The sequence below is a fragment of the Filicampus tigris genome, chromosome 17 (assembly GCF_054856515.1).
Source record: "Filicampus tigris isolate MCC_2025a chromosome 17, RoL_Ftig_1.0, whole genome shotgun sequence".
Taxonomy (NCBI): domain Eukaryota; kingdom Metazoa; phylum Chordata; class Actinopteri; order Syngnathiformes; family Syngnathidae; genus Filicampus; species Filicampus tigris.
Window position 1 is genome coordinate 11,068,783 of NC_141233.1, and position 20,455 is coordinate 11,089,237.

At 40.5% G+C, this 20,455-nt stretch overlaps 1 protein-coding gene across 4 annotated transcripts in view; it reads left to right on the forward strand.

The window, feature by feature from the left end:
- The window catches only part of sh3pxd2b (SH3 and PX domains 2B), a 26,670-nt gene extending 6,780 nt beyond the window's left edge, over nt 1-19,890 (forward strand). The window contains exons 3-15 of one of the 4 annotated variants that reach the window (XM_086012720.1): nt 1,049-1,124; nt 4,264-4,340; nt 7,742-7,833; nt 9,968-9,993; nt 10,277-10,312; nt 12,175-12,306; nt 12,512-12,613; nt 12,820-12,903; nt 14,435-14,552; nt 14,859-15,034; nt 15,143-15,189; nt 15,590-15,715; nt 15,806-19,890. In XM_086012720.1, the coding sequence (XP_085868846.1) occupies nt 1,049-1,124; nt 4,264-4,340; nt 7,742-7,833; nt 9,968-9,993; nt 10,277-10,312; nt 12,175-12,306; nt 12,512-12,613; nt 12,820-12,903; nt 14,435-14,552; nt 14,859-15,034; nt 15,143-15,189; nt 15,590-15,715; nt 15,806-17,317 (2,604 nt within the window). In that variant the 3' untranslated portion in view covers nt 17,318-19,890. The remainder of the gene's footprint in view (nt 1-1,048; nt 1,125-4,263; nt 4,341-7,741; nt 7,834-9,967; nt 9,994-10,276; nt 10,313-12,174; nt 12,307-12,511; nt 12,614-12,819; nt 12,904-14,434; nt 14,553-14,858; nt 15,035-15,142; nt 15,190-15,589; nt 15,716-15,805) is intronic. The other 3 variants (XM_086012722.1, XM_086012721.1, XM_086012723.1) reach the window with 3 other exon arrangements.
- The last annotated feature ends 565 nt before the right edge of the window (nt 19,891-20,455 follow it).

Sequence of the window (20,455 nt, forward strand, 5' to 3'; positions counted from 1 at the left end):
ACACACAAGACAGGCATCAGGAAAACACCATCGTAGATAGCTAGCTAGTGTGAGAGTGTGGCCATTTTTCCATTGGTCAGTCACACAGGTGAGCCAGGCTAAAGGACGTTTGCAAATTTGATGTTTTTCTTCTACCTTTGAATTGCACACTTTTCTTGTTAGAGCTGCAGAAATGAAGTGCTTAAATGGACAGAGAAAACGAGCTAATTATTGACATTTTAATGATGTCTTGTATAGCCCCAGAAATGATAGAGTCTACAACATGCGTGCAATAAATCCATTTTTGAAAATTAGAATAGTTTCTGTGTATACTCTGGTTCCTTTCAACGGTTACGGGATGAAGACATATCCAGAATTAATGAGTCCGTTGTTCACTCTGGCCAGGTGGCATTTGATTGTCTCTGGTTGCAAAACATGTAGGTTTCATTTTTATCAGGTTGTTTAGTTTCCAATTGTAGTTACGGCTTGCAAAAGTGCTTCTGCAGCATGTGTCTTCTATGAATGATGATTCTGCAACTCCTCTACTTACAAATTGAGGGCTAGCACCTGTAAATTATAGATTAAAAATCCTGTTAATGTATCAGCTGCGTCAGGTTTTACTCAGCTGGTTTCACCCAAATTTGCATTCTTGTACTTTCAGGAATAAATAAATAAATACTATTAAAACTTTGGCATGGCTGAATAGTATATGATATACTGCAAGATGTGCATGTGTTCTTCAACGTTCAATGTTAATCCATTGCTATATGACAAGAAACTCTGTAGCCTTCCATAATGACCAAAACAGACATGTTCTACTCACTCAGCGGTCTAAATTGCAGCAGCATATGACTGGTCGAGGGGGGGACGGGTGGCGGTCGGCTGAACCATCTGCTCAGTACATTCCTAAACATTGACAGATCTTTCTTTTATTGGCTGGATTCCTTGCAAGAACTGCTGATTTGAAATATGTCAACCTTTTTTTTCCATCCCAGCTATTCCAGTGCATGCAATCAATGTGAAATTTACCTGATTTGGAACATTTTAATTACTCATTGCTTTCTTCCAGATGGAGCTTCTGGATAAATTTCCAGTCGAAGGTGGTCAGAAAGACCCCAAGCGAAGGATCATCCCGTTCCTACCGGGTAAGAGTGCAACCTCTAAGGTTTGATGTTGGATTTCACAACTCTGCGTCACCAAAATAATGCTTTTAAGGCTTTCCATGCGATCATTCAAAAATAGTTCATAATAAGAGTGTGCTCAAGCAAAATTTTGTTAATAGTTTGGAAGAAAGCCTCACACCGCCCAACCTCCCCTACCAGGCTTGGGGTAGGATTTCTTTGAGGCCACGGAGGTCTGGAATTCATTGAGGAGTTACACACACAAAAACACAAACACAGTTTGATGAACTCTGAGTCAGTAGGAGAAGGCTGAAGAGGATACAGAAAATTCTCGTTTTCATACCATCCCCGAGTACCCCCTTAAAAAAACAGGTCAAGCTTATTGTCGATGGATACAAGGGGTGTAACGGTTTTTGTATTCATCCCGTACCGTCTCGGTACTGAGACGGCCTGAGACCAAGCGACCGCCACATTTGTTGTTCGAAGAAGAAATAGATCAAAGCAAATGTTGAAGAAAAATGGCGAGTGCAGGAGAAAGCATGGAGTTAGAGGAGCCATCTGCACTATACAAATCAGCCGTTTGTATCGTGTATTGTATACCGGTATATAGTATAATCAGCCGGGAACATTTCGGCTTCCGTACGGCGGCGATGGAGTGCAAGGCTGCGAGCGGTGGAGCGAACAAAAACTGTGTGTCGGCGTTGTTGGACCTGCGTTCGGTATGTCGCAGGTAACACTTCAAATATGCTAACATCACCCCGATACAGTTACCGGGGGTAGAAACAAGAAACCCGCTCAACACTAAAAACGTATCCCCGCTACTTTTAAGCAGCCTGGAGAAGTGAAGGCAGACAGAGCCAACAATATTCGTAATTACTGAAGCAATCGGCATATACATAGCAACTTCTATGCGCCCATATGTCGAGGAGCCGGGATTCAAACATTTATTAAATGTGCTGGAGCCCCGTTATAATGTTCCATCCCGGGCGCATATTAGCAAGACCGCGCTCCCTGTCATAAAAGCTACCCTCTGCTGCGCCCTAACTCTTAGAACGAAGTTAAAAGTTATTCAAGTGCTACCTGCAACCTCATTCTAGACATACAAGAAAGGGGTGTTTCCTGTGTTTAATCTTTTTATTATTATTATTATTATTTATGAACAACCCTAATGCGCACATTTTTATTCTATTTTGTGCTTTTATAACAGGGAAGGTGTTTTGCTTTATAGCAAATTAAAAAGGAACTTGCTCTCTGTTCAAACTAAAAAAAACAAAAAAAAACTAGTCTTATGCATTTGAGACTTATTGCTGTACCGAACCTGTACCGAACTGTGACCCCCATACCGAGATACGTACCGAACCGTGACTTTTGTGAACCGTTACACCCCTAATGGATACTGTTACAAATTTTCAACTATAGCAATACAACTACATCCAATTGAAACATTTGCATCGAAGTCAAAGAGAAAGACCAAGTCAAAAGGCGCTTTCACATTGCTATCACAACAATTTTGGATACAAGAGTTGGAACAGTGGAGCCAGTATGTATTTGTCAGTCCCTTTCAGACAGATTTCACCAAAACGGGACATTTCTGTGTCCGGCAGTCGTCATAGATGGATAAATATCAAGGGCTTCAACCAGAAGAGAAGTGAACTTATCTGCTATTGTCAGCCAGGAATTTGCTCCCAACATAAATTATATTCAAGTTTGGTGACTCTTGTACAGATGTTGCACTAAAAAAATGAAAGTGTCCATTTATGGTAGCAGCACGAACATAAATTATTTGGGCCGCTTTCTTCCATAGCATTGGAAGAGATCAATGACCGCCAACCCTTCAAAAAGGAATTTTGTAGGAAGCTATCCAACAGAAACCATTTTTATACTTGCGTCTGTCCTGTCTCCTCTCCTCATCTACCTCCCCCCACTCCTGCCTCGGAGGTTTTAAAAGTATCTGCTTCCTGAATGTCCTCTCACAAAACAAGCCCTTCATCTGCTGCACCCTCACGCTGGTCAACACACCGAGTGGGCCGTGTTGAGTCAGCACACTGCTTCTCTGTTGACTCCAGAGAGCTTTGGAAAGCTGTCAAGTACTCTTCCTGTGTATGGGGAGATGGTGAGGAGAGAGGAGGAAGAGGAGAAAAATGCTGGGGGGAAGGTTGACTCCCTTTTGTGACCGTCACTGGCTAAAACATGGATAATCGGCATGTGTTCTTCATGTGAAAATTCAAGGGTTTTTTTCTTGCTAAGGCGGTGAAAGTTGATCTAACAATATCTGACCCTCAGTCGTGATGTAATTACATACAGTGTGTGAATGGGGGGTATTACAATCCTCATTTCCCAGCTTTATGGTATGTTTTGTGGTATGGAAGTACTAAAAGTGAAATAAATAAATGGTATATTTTGTTCAATGTCCATAATTTGACTTTACCAAAGGACAAACATACGCAACCAATACAACTCCGCCAGCCGAAAGTCTCCTCCCACTGCACCCAAACGCCCCAAAAATCTAGTGATGTCATTTATCTCCAATGTTTTCATTAAACACATGTCAAAGTTGGTGGTTGTAGCTATTGTGCAAAATGTGCATGTTCGCATGGGATCTTTTGAGGAGGTCAACTAACCGCACATCTATCCACTCAGCAATCCATAGTTTTGTCTTTCTTCCTGCGTCCTTTTATGTTGGTTCAGACATGTGTTTCACATTCACAAGAAGACAAGTAATGTACAGCGGATACAGAAAGGCAACCAGAACTGATTCAAAAGAAATGTTGTGGCTTGCAGTATTACTTTAGGAAGCAAACTGTTCTTTGCATTCCAATAAGCTCGGAATCGTGTCAAGTAACAGAAGCATCTAAAGCTGAATGTCAGCTCTCAAATTTCCAACATACATTTTAGGTTTGAAAGTGTTTTTTGAGAGGTCTGTTTCGAGCCATCTAGCTTGTCGGTACCTGTAGTTAGTCTCAAATGAGCAACAACATAATTTGTGTTGCTAAAATCATTATTCAAAACATAAGTTATTTATAATCTCTGACTCTTTGGAAGTATTGGAGGATTCAACAACCCCGTTTTTCCTTTAATATAGGACACACTATTCAAGAAAAGCACAAAACCCATATTAAACTGTGAGTACATTTACTAATAAGTCTGTCTTGCTTTGCTTCAGGGAAGATCCTGTTCCGGAGAAGTCATATCAGAGATGTGGCCATGAAAAGGCTAAGGCCTATCAATGAATACTGCAGGGTGAGTTTATAGACTGTAGCAGGACATGTCCATGCTTGTTTTGTGACCCATTTTTCTTGCTTTTGCATAGTGATATATTGATAAACAAGACACACATTCCTCAGCAGATGTAAAAGTACCACCTAAGAAGTCCAGAAATCTTAAGCCTCAGAAATACAGTGTTATATTACAGACATGCAACATCTGTCCTTTGCTTAACTCCCCAGATAAGGCCTGAGACAGATGGTACACGCCTTGCCTGACTGCAAATGGAGACAAACTATTGAATCTATCTCAGGCTCATTCCTAATTTGCTTGTGCCTTACTATAGCGCACACAACCATTACGTGACTTTTACCAAAGAGATGAATCACCTCACCAAACGGAGGGGACAGAGTAGAGCTCTTGCGGAGTTAGGCTAGTAGAAATGCAGTCATAAACATGCCAATAGCTTGTGTCTTATTGCTGCTTTTTGAGCAAAAGGAAAAACATTAAGTTCACTGCTACGCCCTTGAGATTTATCATCATGTACTGTACATGTATCAGTTTCCTGCTTCCATGAAGATTTTCTAAATGATGGAGTGGATTTATTTAGATTCAAACAGAAGTGTGCTTGAGAAAATTGTTTTATGTGGCACCTGAGAGTTGCTCTGCTTCATAAATGTATCTTCTAGTTTATCCCAAAAGTGTTATTCTGTGCCATTGATGTCTTAGCATGCCCTTAAAGACCTTGTAGAAAAGGGGCTTTCCCTGAACTGTTCCTACAAAGTAAAATGCATAAAATTGTTAAGGTATGCTGACTAAGATTCTGGGAGATTTCAGGAGTTTAGCCATCTTGATTGCTTAATCGAAAGGCATATATAGTTTATATTGTCAATTGTCTCTCATCAGGGAGCCACACCCTAAGGCCAAAAGTTTGGTGGTGCTGAGCTTGTTCTCGTCAGCAAGAGTGGTGTTTTTCTTACATTTTTTTTTAAGTTTGGTTGAACTATTCCTCCTCCTTTTTCCTCTCTGAGGGCACAACATGGAGGATGTTTTTATTGCGAGATTTGAGTTCAGGATTTAAATGTGCCATCCTGCCTTGGGGGAGGTTTTTTTTCTTCCCTGTGGTTAATTATGGGAAAAGCTGAGGCACTTTTACCGCCGTGACTCAACTGCAGTCTTTGTAGAACTGAAAATGATTGAAGAGCGATACAGATTCATTTTAACATACCACATCTTTTTCATCCTGTATTAATTCATATGTCCAGTCAGGACAAGGACAGGTTGACGTGAGGCAAGTCTGAATTTCATTTACAAGCTCCAAAAACATTTTCGTCCAGTCTTTAAATCGTCTTGCCAAGGTAGAACTTCATGTTGATGCTAGAGAAGAGCTGAGTCAGACTTTCTTTGTTCAGCTGAGGCTTTAGCCTGACTCATATGGAATTCCCCTGGTTTGGAGGTCTTATGTTTTTATTTAAGGCAGTAAAAACATATACACACTTGTTTTTTTCTTGCATTCATCAACAGCTAAACTGCTGAGTCTGGATGACACAGCCTCAGTCACACACTGCTTGATACCATTATGAGTTCAAAATCAAGCTTGCAAGGAAAACACCATTGTGGTGTTAATAGCTCAAGGTCAAGCACAATCGACCACAACCCTCTACCAAGGCAATACAATAATGTGACACTATTCCTGAGTCTTCCCTTTTAAATAATTACTGTGAAAGCGGATGGCAATAAAGCTAAAGTGTTTTGTTGTTAATAATAGTAAACAACAAACAAAATGTAAATGTAATTAAATTTGAACAGTCGTAAGCGTTGTACATCCATTCCAGTCCTACAGGTGGCGGTTATTACAAAATGGTCCACAAATGCCAAACGACTGAAAGATGAAACATGTACACCATCTTCAGTTGGTCAATTATCAAAGTGACAAATCCTTTTTTTGATATAACCCTCAGCTTTTTTTTTTCTTTTTTTTTTTTTACCTTGGGATGTAAACACCTCCAAAAAGTCTATTTACAAGAATGTTTTGCGAGTTCTCATTCTATTTGTTCTTTGAAAACACACACACAAACTCACAATTATCTTAATGCTGCCCGCTGGAAAGAACACCCATGAATTCCATTTGCGGTAATGTACGCTTACTGCTCTCCAGTCTCGCCCGTGGGGAGCATGGTAATGAGAGGACGGGGCACCGTCTGACACAAGGACAGATAAATCCAAGCAGATGACAGTTCGCGGTGCACTTTGACCTCATGAACTGTGCAGTCGCAGGGCCAGATGTAGTTGGGGGGTTCAGAAGTAAATCAACCATTCAGCTCAGGAGTGAGGCGGATGCACTGTGAATGAGCCATGTTGTGTACACTATGAATCAGCAAACATCGGTGTCTATTTTTAACTTGGCAGAAACTGGAAAACTGGCTTTACCAACTACATATGACAAGGCTAAGTGCTACATGGAACAAGGGCACCTTGGTTTGGGTGTCTGGCTTGCATCCAACAGCCGCCGAGCCTGACGTTATAGGGACTGCGCTCCCTCAAAGGACAGAAGAGAAACACTTAAGAGTATTAAAAGCTGAGGTAGAGGCCGGCACAGAGGGCTTGATGGATAGTATTCAGGTTTGCCTGCCAGCTTCAGCCAGAGAGGGCGTAGTCTCGCTCTTAATAAAAGTGACAGTCGGCACAAGGACTTTGACAGGAGAGGTTTCGTCTCCTGGTTTAGGGCACCGCGCATTCAGGGTGACTGTCTGTCTCTTCTTTAATTGGTTTGCTTGAAAGACAAAAGTGAGGAGTAGAAGAAGGGAGGCAGACTCCGAAAAGGCTGCGATAACATGATGACGTCACAAGAGCAAAAATGCCCGTTTGTCATCATCTGCAGTCGAGTTGTCAGGGTCAATCGGTCTTCTGCAAGTGATGCTTTGCAGGACCCTGACAGAGAAGAGGAGCTGGATGGATAGACTCCAACATGGATTGTAGATGGAACACAAAGATGGCGTCTTTGACAAAAAAAAGCTTGCTACGAACGTTATTTCACATGGCGTTACATTACAAATTATATGGCATATCGTTGTTTTAGCTTTTGCACACTCAAATGAAGCATTATTTGTAGTTGCACTTCACAGAGCTCTCGCAATAGTAAGAGAAGGAACAAACAGTCATCTATGAGAATTTGGGGCATTTTAGAGTCTTCGATAAAACTCAAGCTTGTTTCATCTTCATCCTGAATACAGTCTGTCCAAAAACGTTATCAAATGTGCTGAACACACTGTACACTGATCATTCAAAAAGGCAAAACAAATCAGTTAGGAACCTAAAACTTCAAAGCTATGTGTTTATTTCTATCTTTGTGACTTTCACAATGTTAAACAAACCATTTAAAGTCAAACCTTTAAACATTTTTCCTGAAGTTTCCCCGCTTTCTTGTGTCCCTCCAGGCCCTCATCCAGCTGCCAGTGTATATCTCACAGTGCGAGGAGGTCAGAGTGTTTTTTGAGACAAGACCCGAAGACCTCAACCCACCCAAGGAGTAAGTACTGTGCATGGAGCCACACAAATATACCTGCACTGTATTATACCAAGAAGGGATGGACATAATTATCCACCAATTAGTGTGGAAGTGAAGCTGACTGTACTTCAAAGTTGGTCTGAGGGGTTCATATTTGTTTAATTTTGGTCCTCTGTCGGTTGCAATTTAAATGTGAGATTTGTAAAACGGCAAGAGTCCTCGTCTGAATGCCAATGTGTAGAAAGACTGGAAAGCAGTCACCACACTATTGCTCTTGATGTATGATGTCTGACAGCCAGATCTCTCTGTCTCGTCAGCACTCACGCAGATTTGCTTTTTGTATTCCGTACACGGCTGGAGGTGGTTGCCAAGGACAAATAGCTCCTAACTCCTCATGCAAATTCCCAAGCATATGTTGGGGCCAGGCGGGAAGAGTGAGGTGGCTGACTACAGGGAGGACCTTGGCTTGTCTTGACTGAGATTTGATTAAACCCCTCTGCTTGTGCAGCATCATTGGTGGGCCAGCCTGTCACGATTTAGTGAAGACTTGTTTTGACTTGCTCATCCACAGACTTAGATGAAAAAAAGAAAAGGAAAGAGCAAGAGAAGTGTCTTTCGAGCAGGTAGTTTAGCAAGAAGTATGGGAAAGCAAAAGTGAAATGAAAAGTCTGAAAATGAAGAGTTTGTGGAGTGGATAGTGTGAAGGGGTGGTAAAAGAAGCGTCTGATAAAGAATTGATCAACAAAACAGTCTGTGATAAGGAAGATATCCGCAGATCACTCATTATGCCGTCGTAAGAGGCAACGCTCCAATTGAGACATGTTCCGGTACATGATATGTTTCACAACCTTGGAGGCAACTTACTAGAAGTTACTCTACAAAGCTGAGAGTGATCTCATACGCTTCCGATTTGCACCCACAGGGTTAACGCACATGTAAAGTTGACCAGAAATCCAGAAGTCACACCACCCCAAACCTGTTATGCTCCCACCCACTTTGTTTTCGAAAAGTAACTTTTTGAGCCCTGCACAGTCCGAAACAAGCAGAAAACAACAGTGACACACTTTTTAATCAATGACTAAGAGGTTGGGATAGACCCCTTACTTCCAACTTTGCTTGAATAGTTTGGGGAAAGCCCTTTTCTGCTCCAGTACGACTGTACCCCTGTGCACAAAGCAAGTGTCCAAAAAAGCATTTTTGGATACGTTTGGGGTGGAAGTGCTTGACACAAAGCTTTGACATCAACTCCACCATAATTGGGAATGGACTTTGAACTCTAAATTAGCCGGGTGGATCAACTCAATATTCATGTGATTTGATTTTGAATTATACAAGGTCCTTTGGATGTCTAGTCTGGTTCACAATAACTAGCCCCACTTCTATGACTACTCTTTTGGAGCAATATTCTTTTTACTCCATACATCCCTGGCTCTGTTATTAGATTTACTTGACCTGTGTTTCACCTCCCCAAGAAATGAAGCAAAGACACCACAGACATAATGAATATGTTTTCAGCTGCTCTGTAACAACCCCATCATTAGATTGCCTTGCTTGTCCTGGGTAGCTTGTTTTTTTTTTTTTTTTACATTGCAATAAGTAATACTTGCGATGAAGGATTTATTGAGACCAATCAACAGATCGAACAATCTTTTATGAGCCTGACAACATTCTTGTTTATAACAAACAGGAAAAGGAGTTGCACAACAGAGGCAGTGATTTATAAAGAAGGAAAACTGAAGAGAAAGATGAAGTAAAAGTGTGATAGTGCGCTGAAGTTTGGAAACATGTGAGCGCTGACTCATACATTCTTGGCTGCTCTTGAGCAATGCTCTATTTATCTGGCCAATGTCTACAGCAGTGTGTGCTTCATTGCATTTAAAATTTTCAGCCGGTTACTTGTGTTTTTACCTTCAACAATTATGCAAGTATTCACCAGTTACTATCCCTATAGACTACTCCTTTCTTGGCAATTTAGGCTAATTGTTTCTGCTGCCCCACAGAGCAGTGGACAAAGACAATCACTCCAAAAACATCACTCTTATGTATTACAAGACAATTTACAAACGTTCTTATCAAATCACTGCTCTGTCTTAACTATAAAATACATAACGAAACTAAGTATGTTTGTCTTCTTTTTTTTTTTTTTTTTAATCAGGGAACCAGCAGGAAAGAAGAAATCAGGTGAGTCACTTATCAATACTTATGATAACTGAAATCATTTTTATGTGGTTGAGACTTCTTTTTTTTTTTATGACCTTCTGTGACCATTTTACTTTTCTACATTAACTGCAATGGGACATTGTTTCCCTCTAGTGCTGGAATTCCAGCATTGATTCTGTCACATGTTTTTAAACGTGTATATTTTCTTAAAAAAAAAAAAACTCTCATATCTCCGTTCACTCTCAACTTGCGTCCATGTCATTCCTTTTCAGTTTTCTTCTCCATTCATTTTCCTTTTCATCAGGGTTTGCAGAGAGAGCGACTACTTTCCTAAAGCGAGGTAGTAAGACACTGACCGTCATGTTTGGTCGTGCTGTGTGTTGACCCGGCAAGTTGCTAGAGGCCTCCCCTCCTCTGCCACCCACACACATCCGCCCGCTCCTACTCCCCACAGCCCGGGCAGGTGGGATGTAGCAGCAGCTTCCACCTGTCCTGCATTTTGTAGTTGGAGACTCTTTGTATTGTTCTACCTTTAAATGGAGGTGTTCAATGAGAGTTGATTTGCTTTACTTCATAGATTGGCTATGCAGGTTATAATTCTAGAGGCTGAACTGCATGTTATGACTTTCAGTTTTTAGCACAACGTACCATATTGATAGTGTAATAAATTGCAATGAACTACTAAGTTAGAGTTAAACCTTTCCTTGTCAGACTATGGCCTTTGGACGTCTTGAATTATGTTAAATTACTGTACTTCCTCAAATGGGGGCCTCTGACGATCACCAGATGTGTGATTTACTTTATTTTATTTATTTTTTAACGACAGGGGAAAAAATAAGCTATGACTGATGCCAATTTGTGATGTATAAGACGTCCTTACTACTGCTTGCAGAGCAGGGCTGGCATCTGTAAAGCTGCTAACTTTCGGCGCTCAGTGGGATACAGGCTTTACTGAAATAGTGAAATTCTGTCCTTAGTCATTCAGGTTAACAATTAGGTGGCTAAGTACATTTTCTAGGACTGATGCCACCGTGTTTCATAGTAGACATATAGTCTTTACCACAACACATTTCTGTGCAGCCTGCAGAGTAGATGTGGTATCTGTAAAGCGTGAGCGAGAAAAATGCTAATTTAGTAACCCTCTGGAATAACGAATATTTTTATAATTTTTATAGTGACTTGCCTATAAATCACTTATTTTAATTATTTAGTTGTGGTAAAAAAAATGTTCAGTATTTGTACAAAAAAAAGACGTCCCTCTAATAGAAATATTACCTTAATAGGCGCCTTGTGCTCAATGCAATTGAGTAACTAAACATCCCCGCTTCTATATGAGGATATGCGATAATCATGAAATCATCACATTTTTTTTATTCCATTTTGTTTTATGCTAGGTTACAAGGTTTAAAACACAATCTGACATTGTTTTGTGTTTGCTTTGCTTGCCGCTGCTCACTGAAGGATCTGCATCCCAATCCGAGGTGCTGTATTTAGGGTGCTTGAATTTTGGTTTACAACATTTGCAACCATGTTTAGTTGTGTTTATCCATCCACCTGCACCTTCAGTGATCTGCTTGCAGTGTTGCCCTTTCCCATTATGATCATTTCAACATGTTAACTAAATGAGTGTACAGTAGTTTTGATGAATTGGGGCTGAAACAAGTAATTTATTGAACTGTCTGTCTTCATATCCTTTCCATGGTGTTGGTGGTGGGGTGTCTATGGTGCTGGTTAATAATTTACTCTGTATACCTTTAATAACCTCTAACATTCTTTCCCATTATTTGGTCTACACTATCTATCCAATCGCGTCTGTTGCCTAGCCTGCTTTGCATCCAGGTGACTCTCCATAATCTAGTTAAGCCTCTTCTCATTTATTTGTCGGTGCTTCTGCACAGACTTTGACCTTGTCGGAATTACTCTTGGCATGTCACCCAAAGTCAATTCACTTTACTTGCATTAGTGGAACTTTCATTAAAGTTGGACAGTGTTCGTCAAAACCATGTCAAGGTGACTATCTGAAAAGTGCAAAGGTAATAAAAAGTTCATGGACAGAACGCTGATATCCCATTAAGGGCCTTAATGAGATTTAATGACCAATAATTTGAGTGGAGGCTTTGCTTTATTATTGAGGCTTTGCCTAAAAATAAAAATAACTGTCAGTAAACGTGAGCGGGCATGTGTTGTCCTTTACTCTAACAGGAGACGGCACTTCGGCTGACCCGCTCCTTTTGGACCAGTATGTGGCAGTAACAGACTACGAGAAGCAGGAGAGCTCTGAGATCAGTCTCCGTGTGGGTCAGGTGGTGGAGGTCATTGAGAAAAATGAGTCAGGTAGGTTCCCCATCGCCTTTTATTACCTATGACCAATTCACAACAGAAACGATCTCAAGGCACTTTACACAGGTCAAGAACCTGTCCATGTAAATCAGTTATATTTGTAGCAGGCTTAAGACAAATACGGTTCTTCACAGTTAGTTTCCCCCCACAAATTACCTATGCCTCTCATCTTTTATTATTCATATTGTGCAATCGCAAGGCTGGTGGTTCGTGAGTTCAGAAGACGCCCAGGGCTGGGTTCCTGCCACCTGCCTGGAGGCCCAGGATGATCCTGATGATTTTACTCTTCCAGGAGAAGAAGGTACTCGATGAATGAAGCCTTCGCATTGAACGCATGCAATCGAATGTTCAGATTCCCAACGTCTCTGTCAGAGATCTTTAGGAGACGTTTTAAATAATGAGATAGCATCTACGGACTGAATCCGAGACTGGCTTTTATTTAGAAGTTCCAGATGGGTTGAGGGGTAATATTACTTCCTGTCTTGCCTCACTGTGCTGCCGCGTCAGCGCCTCGGAGATTCTGGTCTTTGCCGAGGCACGTGGGCCGCCGTCGAACTTTAGGGGATCTTTTCAGCACGGCCTTTGGGCAAGGTGGAGCGCATGCCTTTTCTTCTACGCCCCCCTCTTACCCTTATATGTGTGTCTTTGCCTATGTTGATGTATGCAACCTACAGTATATGCATGGCATGTCCTGTATGAAGGGCCTGTGCATGTGATTTAAATCCTTCCATTCAAAGTCCAAAATTAATGTTTGTCATGTAACCAGTCAAGATGAATGTCTATAAAATTAAGTGAAGTAGTAGTACAGTTGCCACTTTCAGGTGTCACTCGTCACTCACAAGATTAGGTACACTTACACATTATCAGATGTAAGAGTTGTGTGAGTTTTTAGTTTAAAAATATAACATAATAAAATTTCATGGCGTAAGAAATGAGTACAGGCACAATTAGTTACCATACTGTTTTTGTTTATGTTTATGGTGTAAAATAGTTTCTCTAAATATGACTTTGCTACGCTAGCATCAATTAGTGATAGACTACAACATGTTCTGACTTACCTTCGAATGTTGCCTCTGTCGTAAACCAAGGATTCCCTGTATGTTGTTTTCACCACCCAAATCAGGCATATCTATGGTTGTAAAAAACCAAACAAACATGAACTGCAAGCATTGTGTCAAAAACGAATGATGCTAAGTGAAGGCTAATGCTAAGCTGGAATGGTTTGTAACAAGAGCCTGTCAAAAGGTCCGAAACCAACCTTTTGACATTTTCTGAATGAACAGCCATCCCAATACGAAACATGCACCGCCATGCAGCTAACTGTGACCTGGGAAAACTTTCAAAAGTGTCAGTAATGCATGCAATGTCCTCTAAAGAGTAGTCAAATGTGAAATCAGCAACTTGACAAGACCTTTACATAGGTCGACTGAATGAAATCAATGTCTAGGCTTCTGATTGGTCATCGGAAAGGTCAATCATTCAAGTTGACCAATGAACTTAGCAGATGGCTTTGACTTCAAACAATAGATCTGTTAGATTGGTTACGGCAGTAAAATGTTAACACATTGGGGTTTTTTTATGGTAAATACAAATGCATCTAAAAATTGAAAGCTTGTCTGTTCTTTTCTAATTTATTCGCTTCTGGTGGATTTTTCTACCTATTTCTAACAAGACAAGGCGAACAAAATATCTCTTAAACAAATTAAAAAAATAAAAAAAACACTACAGCCACAACATGCCATTAATACCGCTCTGACAAACCATAATCTAAACAATGCTTCATTGCAGGAAAATGCAGACATTTTGACACTCATTGGTATAAGGGTATCTAATGACATTTCCAGTGAGTGCTTGTACGCATGCGGTGTGTGTTTATTGCATGTGTTTATTTCTCATTCTACACTCTGCAGGCTTTATTCATCACATCTATCATGTTTTATTTATTGACTTGTTATATATCAGAATAGTTGTTTCTTGTACAGTTGCCAAGATAAAGAAATATCTTAATATATGCTGAAAAGATAATGCAACATTTAGTCGCTGTGTGCTTCGGACCGTGAATCTTCTCTCCGTTTGTTTTCTATTAACTTATAGTAATGTATTTTTTTTATTCCTTTTCCAGAGGAAAAATATTCCGTGGTTTATCCTTACTCAGCACGGGACCAAGATGAGATTGACTTAGAGAGAGGAATGATTGTGGAGGTGATTCAGAAAAACTTAGAGGGCTGGTGGAAGATCAGGTAACTCATATCACTAATTATTAGTTCAACATTATCCATCTTTTTTAAATTTATGAATAAATGGGCACTTGTCTAAAGCAGTCATTCCCAACCACTGTGCAATGGCACATTAGTCTGCTGTGCGACATCATCAGGTGCGCCATGCGAAATTATCAATTTTCGCTAAATTGGTCTGAAAATTATTGCCGTATTCATTTACGACAAATAAGGTGTCTTATTTTCCCCCCAGTTTTTCAATCGTGCTTATGGTACCGTACCTCGGTCAGTTTCACAGTGTCACAGACCAATAAACTGCCGTCCAATCAGGTACCAGGGACGCGAGGGCTGGGCCCCAGCTTCCTACTTGAAGAAGACTGACATTCAGAGCCAGAAGCAGGCGGCGGGCGGTGCCACGCACGCCAGCACCAACGACCTAGACGGATTCTCCAAACAGAGCCATCCGACCCGAGAGAACAGACTCTCATTCTTTTCCGATAATAAAAGTACGTCAATTGGAATGATGAAGATTTTGGATCAGGTCTATATTTAAGCTCATTTGTATTCCAAACTGCACAGATCTTACAACTTGTTTGATTCCTTTTTAACTACAGAATTTGGACTAAGACAAAGACCTCCTCCACGCAGAGATCTTTCCATAGTAAGACACTTGAATTCGCATACATTCTCAAATGGTGTCCTCGTCGGGGCTCCAAACAAACCAATAAATGAAAATAAATAAAATTATTTTTCTCCCCATTCTAAAAAAATGTAATACCAGATGTTTGTAGTTATCTGGTGTTCCCAAGCAGAGTGGTACATTTCAGTTTGCTACACTACTTCCTGATATAGTAACTAGTAACTATAGTAACTAGTAACACATCATAGCAGCAGATAGGGGGGTTTTGATGTTTTGACACCAACTCTTTTCATGCCGTCATCAATGTTGGCCACAACAGCAACCATTTGAGGAAGTACTGTGTATCACCTTATTCTGATGTGATCATATTAGCATATGTCCATATATTAGAATAACATCCTGGGTCTGAACCTTTTCACAGCCACGTGGCACGAACCTTCCCAAGCCGCCTGGCCCTCCGCAGGTTGAGGAAGAGTTCTACACAATAGCGGATTTCCAGACTACCATCCCCGATGGGATTAGCTTCCAGGCTGGAGTAAAAGTAGAGGTGATTGAGGCACACCCTATGTGATTTGGAATGTTTTGCGTAACTGAAGTGACACAAAGAGGTCAAATGTCTTCTTTTCTATCGTACCAGGTGATTGAGAAGAATGGCAGCGGCTGGTGGTACATTCAAATAGACGAGCAGGAGGGGTGGGCCCCGGCTACGTTTATTGATAAGTACAAGAAGACAAGTAATGCTTTGCGGCCCAATTTTCTGGCCCCTCTGCCCAATGAGATGGAGAGGCTGCGACTGGAGGACAGCGCTTCTTCTAATGTCCCGGCTACAGATGATAGCTGGTCTAAGCCTTTACCGGATGAGCCCACCGGAGCCCCTGAATCCTGCACCCGAGCCAAGCTTAGAGACTGGAAGTCTGGTGCTACCAAGTCTTCTGCCTTCTCCGGACCACTGCCTCCAGCGCCTGTGACCCCACCTGATGATAAACCAGCTCTACCGCCACGAAGAGAGTCAATCAATAAGAGCTTTGACTCGGAGGTGGCAGAGAAACCGGCCAGACCAGATCATTCCAAGCCTTTGCCCCCTAAACCACCAGCTCCCGGGGTCATCATGCCTCTGGTTCCACCAAAGGCAGCACCTTTCAAACCAGACAAAGCACCAGAACCAAAGAAAGAGGACAAGAGCAAAGCACTTCACCTTCGCAATGAGATGGGTCTGGAATGTGGTCACAAGGTCTCTGCCAAAGAAGTCAAGAAGTTTAATCTGAAGCCGGTACCCAAGCAGCCACCCAAACCCAAGGCCGAAGTCACGGAGGAGAAACCAGAGGCAGCTTCTCCAGCGGTGTTTATGAAGCCAAAGCCAGTGATCCGACCTAAACCCACCCCAGCAGCGAAGCCGGACCCACCAGCAGAGAACAAAGTCGACATCACCAACCTGAGAAGTAAGCTGAGGCCTTCAAAACCCGCGGATCCCGGTTTTGCTTCAGGGGAGGTCAGTCATCAGAACGATAACCCGGCAGTCCTTCCAAGCGCACCGCCCTTTCATATCTCATCTCTGATAAATGGCAAGAATTGTGACGAACCAAAATTCCCCCCTAAACACATGAACGGCCATAGTCAAGAGAACTCGCCACCTCCTGCAAAACCAGTCCCTCCCCACAAAGAGGCCCCTCTGAGACCCCCGGCCTTGGCTCCGAGAAGACCCCCTCCTCCAAAGAAAACCACCCCATCTAGCCCAACCGAGATCAAACCACCAGCTGCTTTAAAAGACACTCAAGATCCTCCTAAAACTGGACCACAACTCAACAGACCCCCACCCCCTAAACCAAAGGGCTTTTCTCCAGCTATCCAAAGCAAAGAGAAAGAAGAATCTAAGGGTAGTAAAATTGTGATTCCCCCCAAACCCCAGATGAAGAGCGACAAGCCTGGTCCGCCCAGAGACAAGCTCCCACCTTTGCTAAAGGAGTCCAGCAAGGAGGAGCTGTATCTGGCCGTGGCGGACTTTGATGGCGACGACCCGACGTCCAGCTTCAAGGTGGGGACGCTCTTTGAGGTGCTGGAGAAAAACACCAGTGGCTGGTGGTTCTGCAAGAACATAGGAGAAGATGTTGAGGGCTGGATCCCTTCGAATTACTTGAGCAAGAAACCTTGAGGCACTCAGACACAAATACTGTAGATAAAAACAACAACAATAACAAAAAAATCAGCACTACTTTGTAGCTAGTATTCATTTTTAATTTATAGGTACAGTTATTATTTTTTTTTTCTTTTACTTATACGGAAACAACACCTTGGCGGTGGGTAGAATCCTCATATCTCCAAAACCATTACTTTTCAAGTAACCCCCACCCCAAAAATACTCGTTTGTTTGTTTAGCCATTCCCATCCCGTCATCAAAGACAGCAAGCCATTTTAACACTTATAATAATATATAATAATTTGTCAAAATAACAGACACACTTGGGGAGTAACAAATAGTATCAATTTGTGAAAAAGTATGAAATTGACCAGGTTTAGGGTTGGACATTGAAGGTTTCAACCTGACACCAATCCACCTCCTAATACCATCACTATTATGTTGAAGTTATAGAATCCATCAATGCTATAATACTGCACAAAACTGTGCCATGTCTATCATCTGGAGCAATTCAGAATCAATATTTACTTGATAACACAACAAACGTATGAAAATGTAAAAAAAAAAGTTGATTATTAAATGTACTGTATTAGTGTGTGCCTATTGCTACAAACGTGTTTTGCTAGTCGAACTTGGCTTGCTCTGACCAACCAATCAGTGGACGAAAAAATGCTGATGGTCAAACACTGACCCTTACTGTAATAAATAACTAATAAATACACTTCTGGGACATAAATATAAGACAAATACAATACAGCAGGGGCGGAGACAGAACGTGGCTAATGGGTGGGCATAAATATTTCTCTCACTGAGCACAATCCTGTCCCGACACATCATATATTCAAATAAAATGACAAACTGAATAATATGAACTTCAGATCTTCCACAATTGTACCATTCTTAATTTTCAAATAAAATAAAAAACACAAATCCGAAAATATAATAATAATTTACTGAAAATGTAAAAGTATATATATTTTACAGCCTTAACTGAGTGGCCATGTGATGATGTATTTTTACACCGCCGAGCAAAGTAATTCATTATGCGCCTATTTTGGAGACAGTGTCTGGGCACTACTTGTAACCACGCCTTCTGGAAAGATAGTGCCTCATATATGCAAAAAAGGCTTAATATGCAGGACTCAGGAGTAGACTCCGTCCAGTGTCACAAAGAAATACATTTAACAAATTTCCAACATTTCTGTTTGTAGTAAACAAATAGTTTATAAGATTTGATGGACTTTAGTGCTAATCGTAATCACCATGAGAGTTCACTTTACCAAATGTACGTGTTTTGAAATGATGGTCACGCATGTTCATTTTGCTCTTGCAGTGTTTCCTTTTTCTGATATTCATCTTTGCCTTCAGTGTTTCCTTTTTATGATATTCATCTTTGCCTGGTTTTGTATTGAACATGTTCTTCCTGCTCTTTTCTTTTTACATGAGGTCAGGCAAAGATTTGCACATGCTCAAAGAGGTTAAAATGGATTACACTATTTTCTGTCATGTACCAAATTTCCTCAAATAGTGGACTCAGCTCCCCCCTGACACTATTAAGCACCAGGTGCATTGTTAACTTGAATAACTTAAACACTGCACCTGTTTATTTCTCATTGGGTACTATTATCGGTTCGGCTTTGTTGTAACCAGAACCCACGGCCTCTGTAAAGATGAGATATCGTAGTGCTGCTTCTAGAGTGGATTTATTCCAAGTGGGACAAACACAATAGTGTCCTAAAAATAATAAAACAAAATCTGTCCTTTATTGAATAAAGGGAGGTGTGTTAATAAATCTATATGTTTATTATGATAAATATTCTTTTGTAGTAAATATGTGGAAAAATACATTTTAAAAAGTGCATTAAAAACGATTTTGTAAAAATAAATGAAAGCCTCCTGCCAATAGCTTGTACTCTCTGCAATTGAGTAAATATATATCATCAGCCGCTATATGAGGAAATGTTTAGTACATCATAATTGAAAAAGTAGTGTTTCAAAAAATTGACCAAGTAATCGGTGCAATTATTTACAGTATTGTCAACGTGCCACAGTTTGGTGTTCTGATAACAGCGAGAAAAGTGTATGACCAATGTACAGTACAAAATATTGTTTTACAAGAAGGCTTGACTGGTCTCAAGCGTGGTCAGTGTATCAAAAATATTTTTTATTGTAGAGACAATCTTAAATGTCTTTGTCATTTGTTTTTTGTTATTAGTTGTGCATCTTTTGTTTACTGATGGATGGATTAGAGAGAGGAAAGGAGTGAGATTAATCAGGATTTGATTGAAAGCGAACGATACATCTGGTTTGGACCTAATGTATTCTATGGTTGTCGTCACCACTAGGCAAAGTGGGAAAAATAAAAAGTTCATTTAGGCAATCAGACAAGACTTAATCTGAGTCGCTACGTTCATTTGATACTCAACTGACAGTCATTAAAAGGATATGAGTAAGTTTGAGGTAAGTTAGGTGCAGTCCGTGAAAGATAAATGTATGGGTTGATGATGTCATCATGGTAGTTTTGCGTTTTGTATTTTATTATTTTTTTTATATTGAATCTTTTAAGTCAATAAACATTTCAGATTTTTTTTTCCATTGTGGTGTTCTTTTTTTTTTAATTAAGATAAGTATAACAAGCGCAGCAAACGATTTGTTACAAAAAAATCGCACCACTAAACATTGAGGCCATTTTCATTAACATTTTAAAAAAGCTATGTCCATTTGGACTCATGAAGTTTTGCACTTGTTTCTAACTTACAAGCTTTCATAGAGCGCCAACGTCTGGTGAACTCAAGTGTGTGACGTTCCAAGTAGAGTTTATCTTAACATTCCATGATAAAATTATGTAAAATTTAGCCTATACGGTCATAATTTGGGGAGAAATAATCAACCAAGAGTTTAAAGCAAATTGAGACATTCCTGTAAGAAAATGTAATTTGGACAATAAGCGTCTCTCTTCAAGCTTTGTGATTTACTGTGTACAACAGCGCCACCATCTGGTGAAATTTTCTAAATAAATTTAAGGCTAATATTTCAACTTTTAAATCTGTAAACATATGACAATGAAAAAAGATTATATTCAAATTTAGCTTCAATAAGAATAATTTTCCCATCTGATAAAATGGCCCAAAGGAATGTCAAACCTAGTTTCAT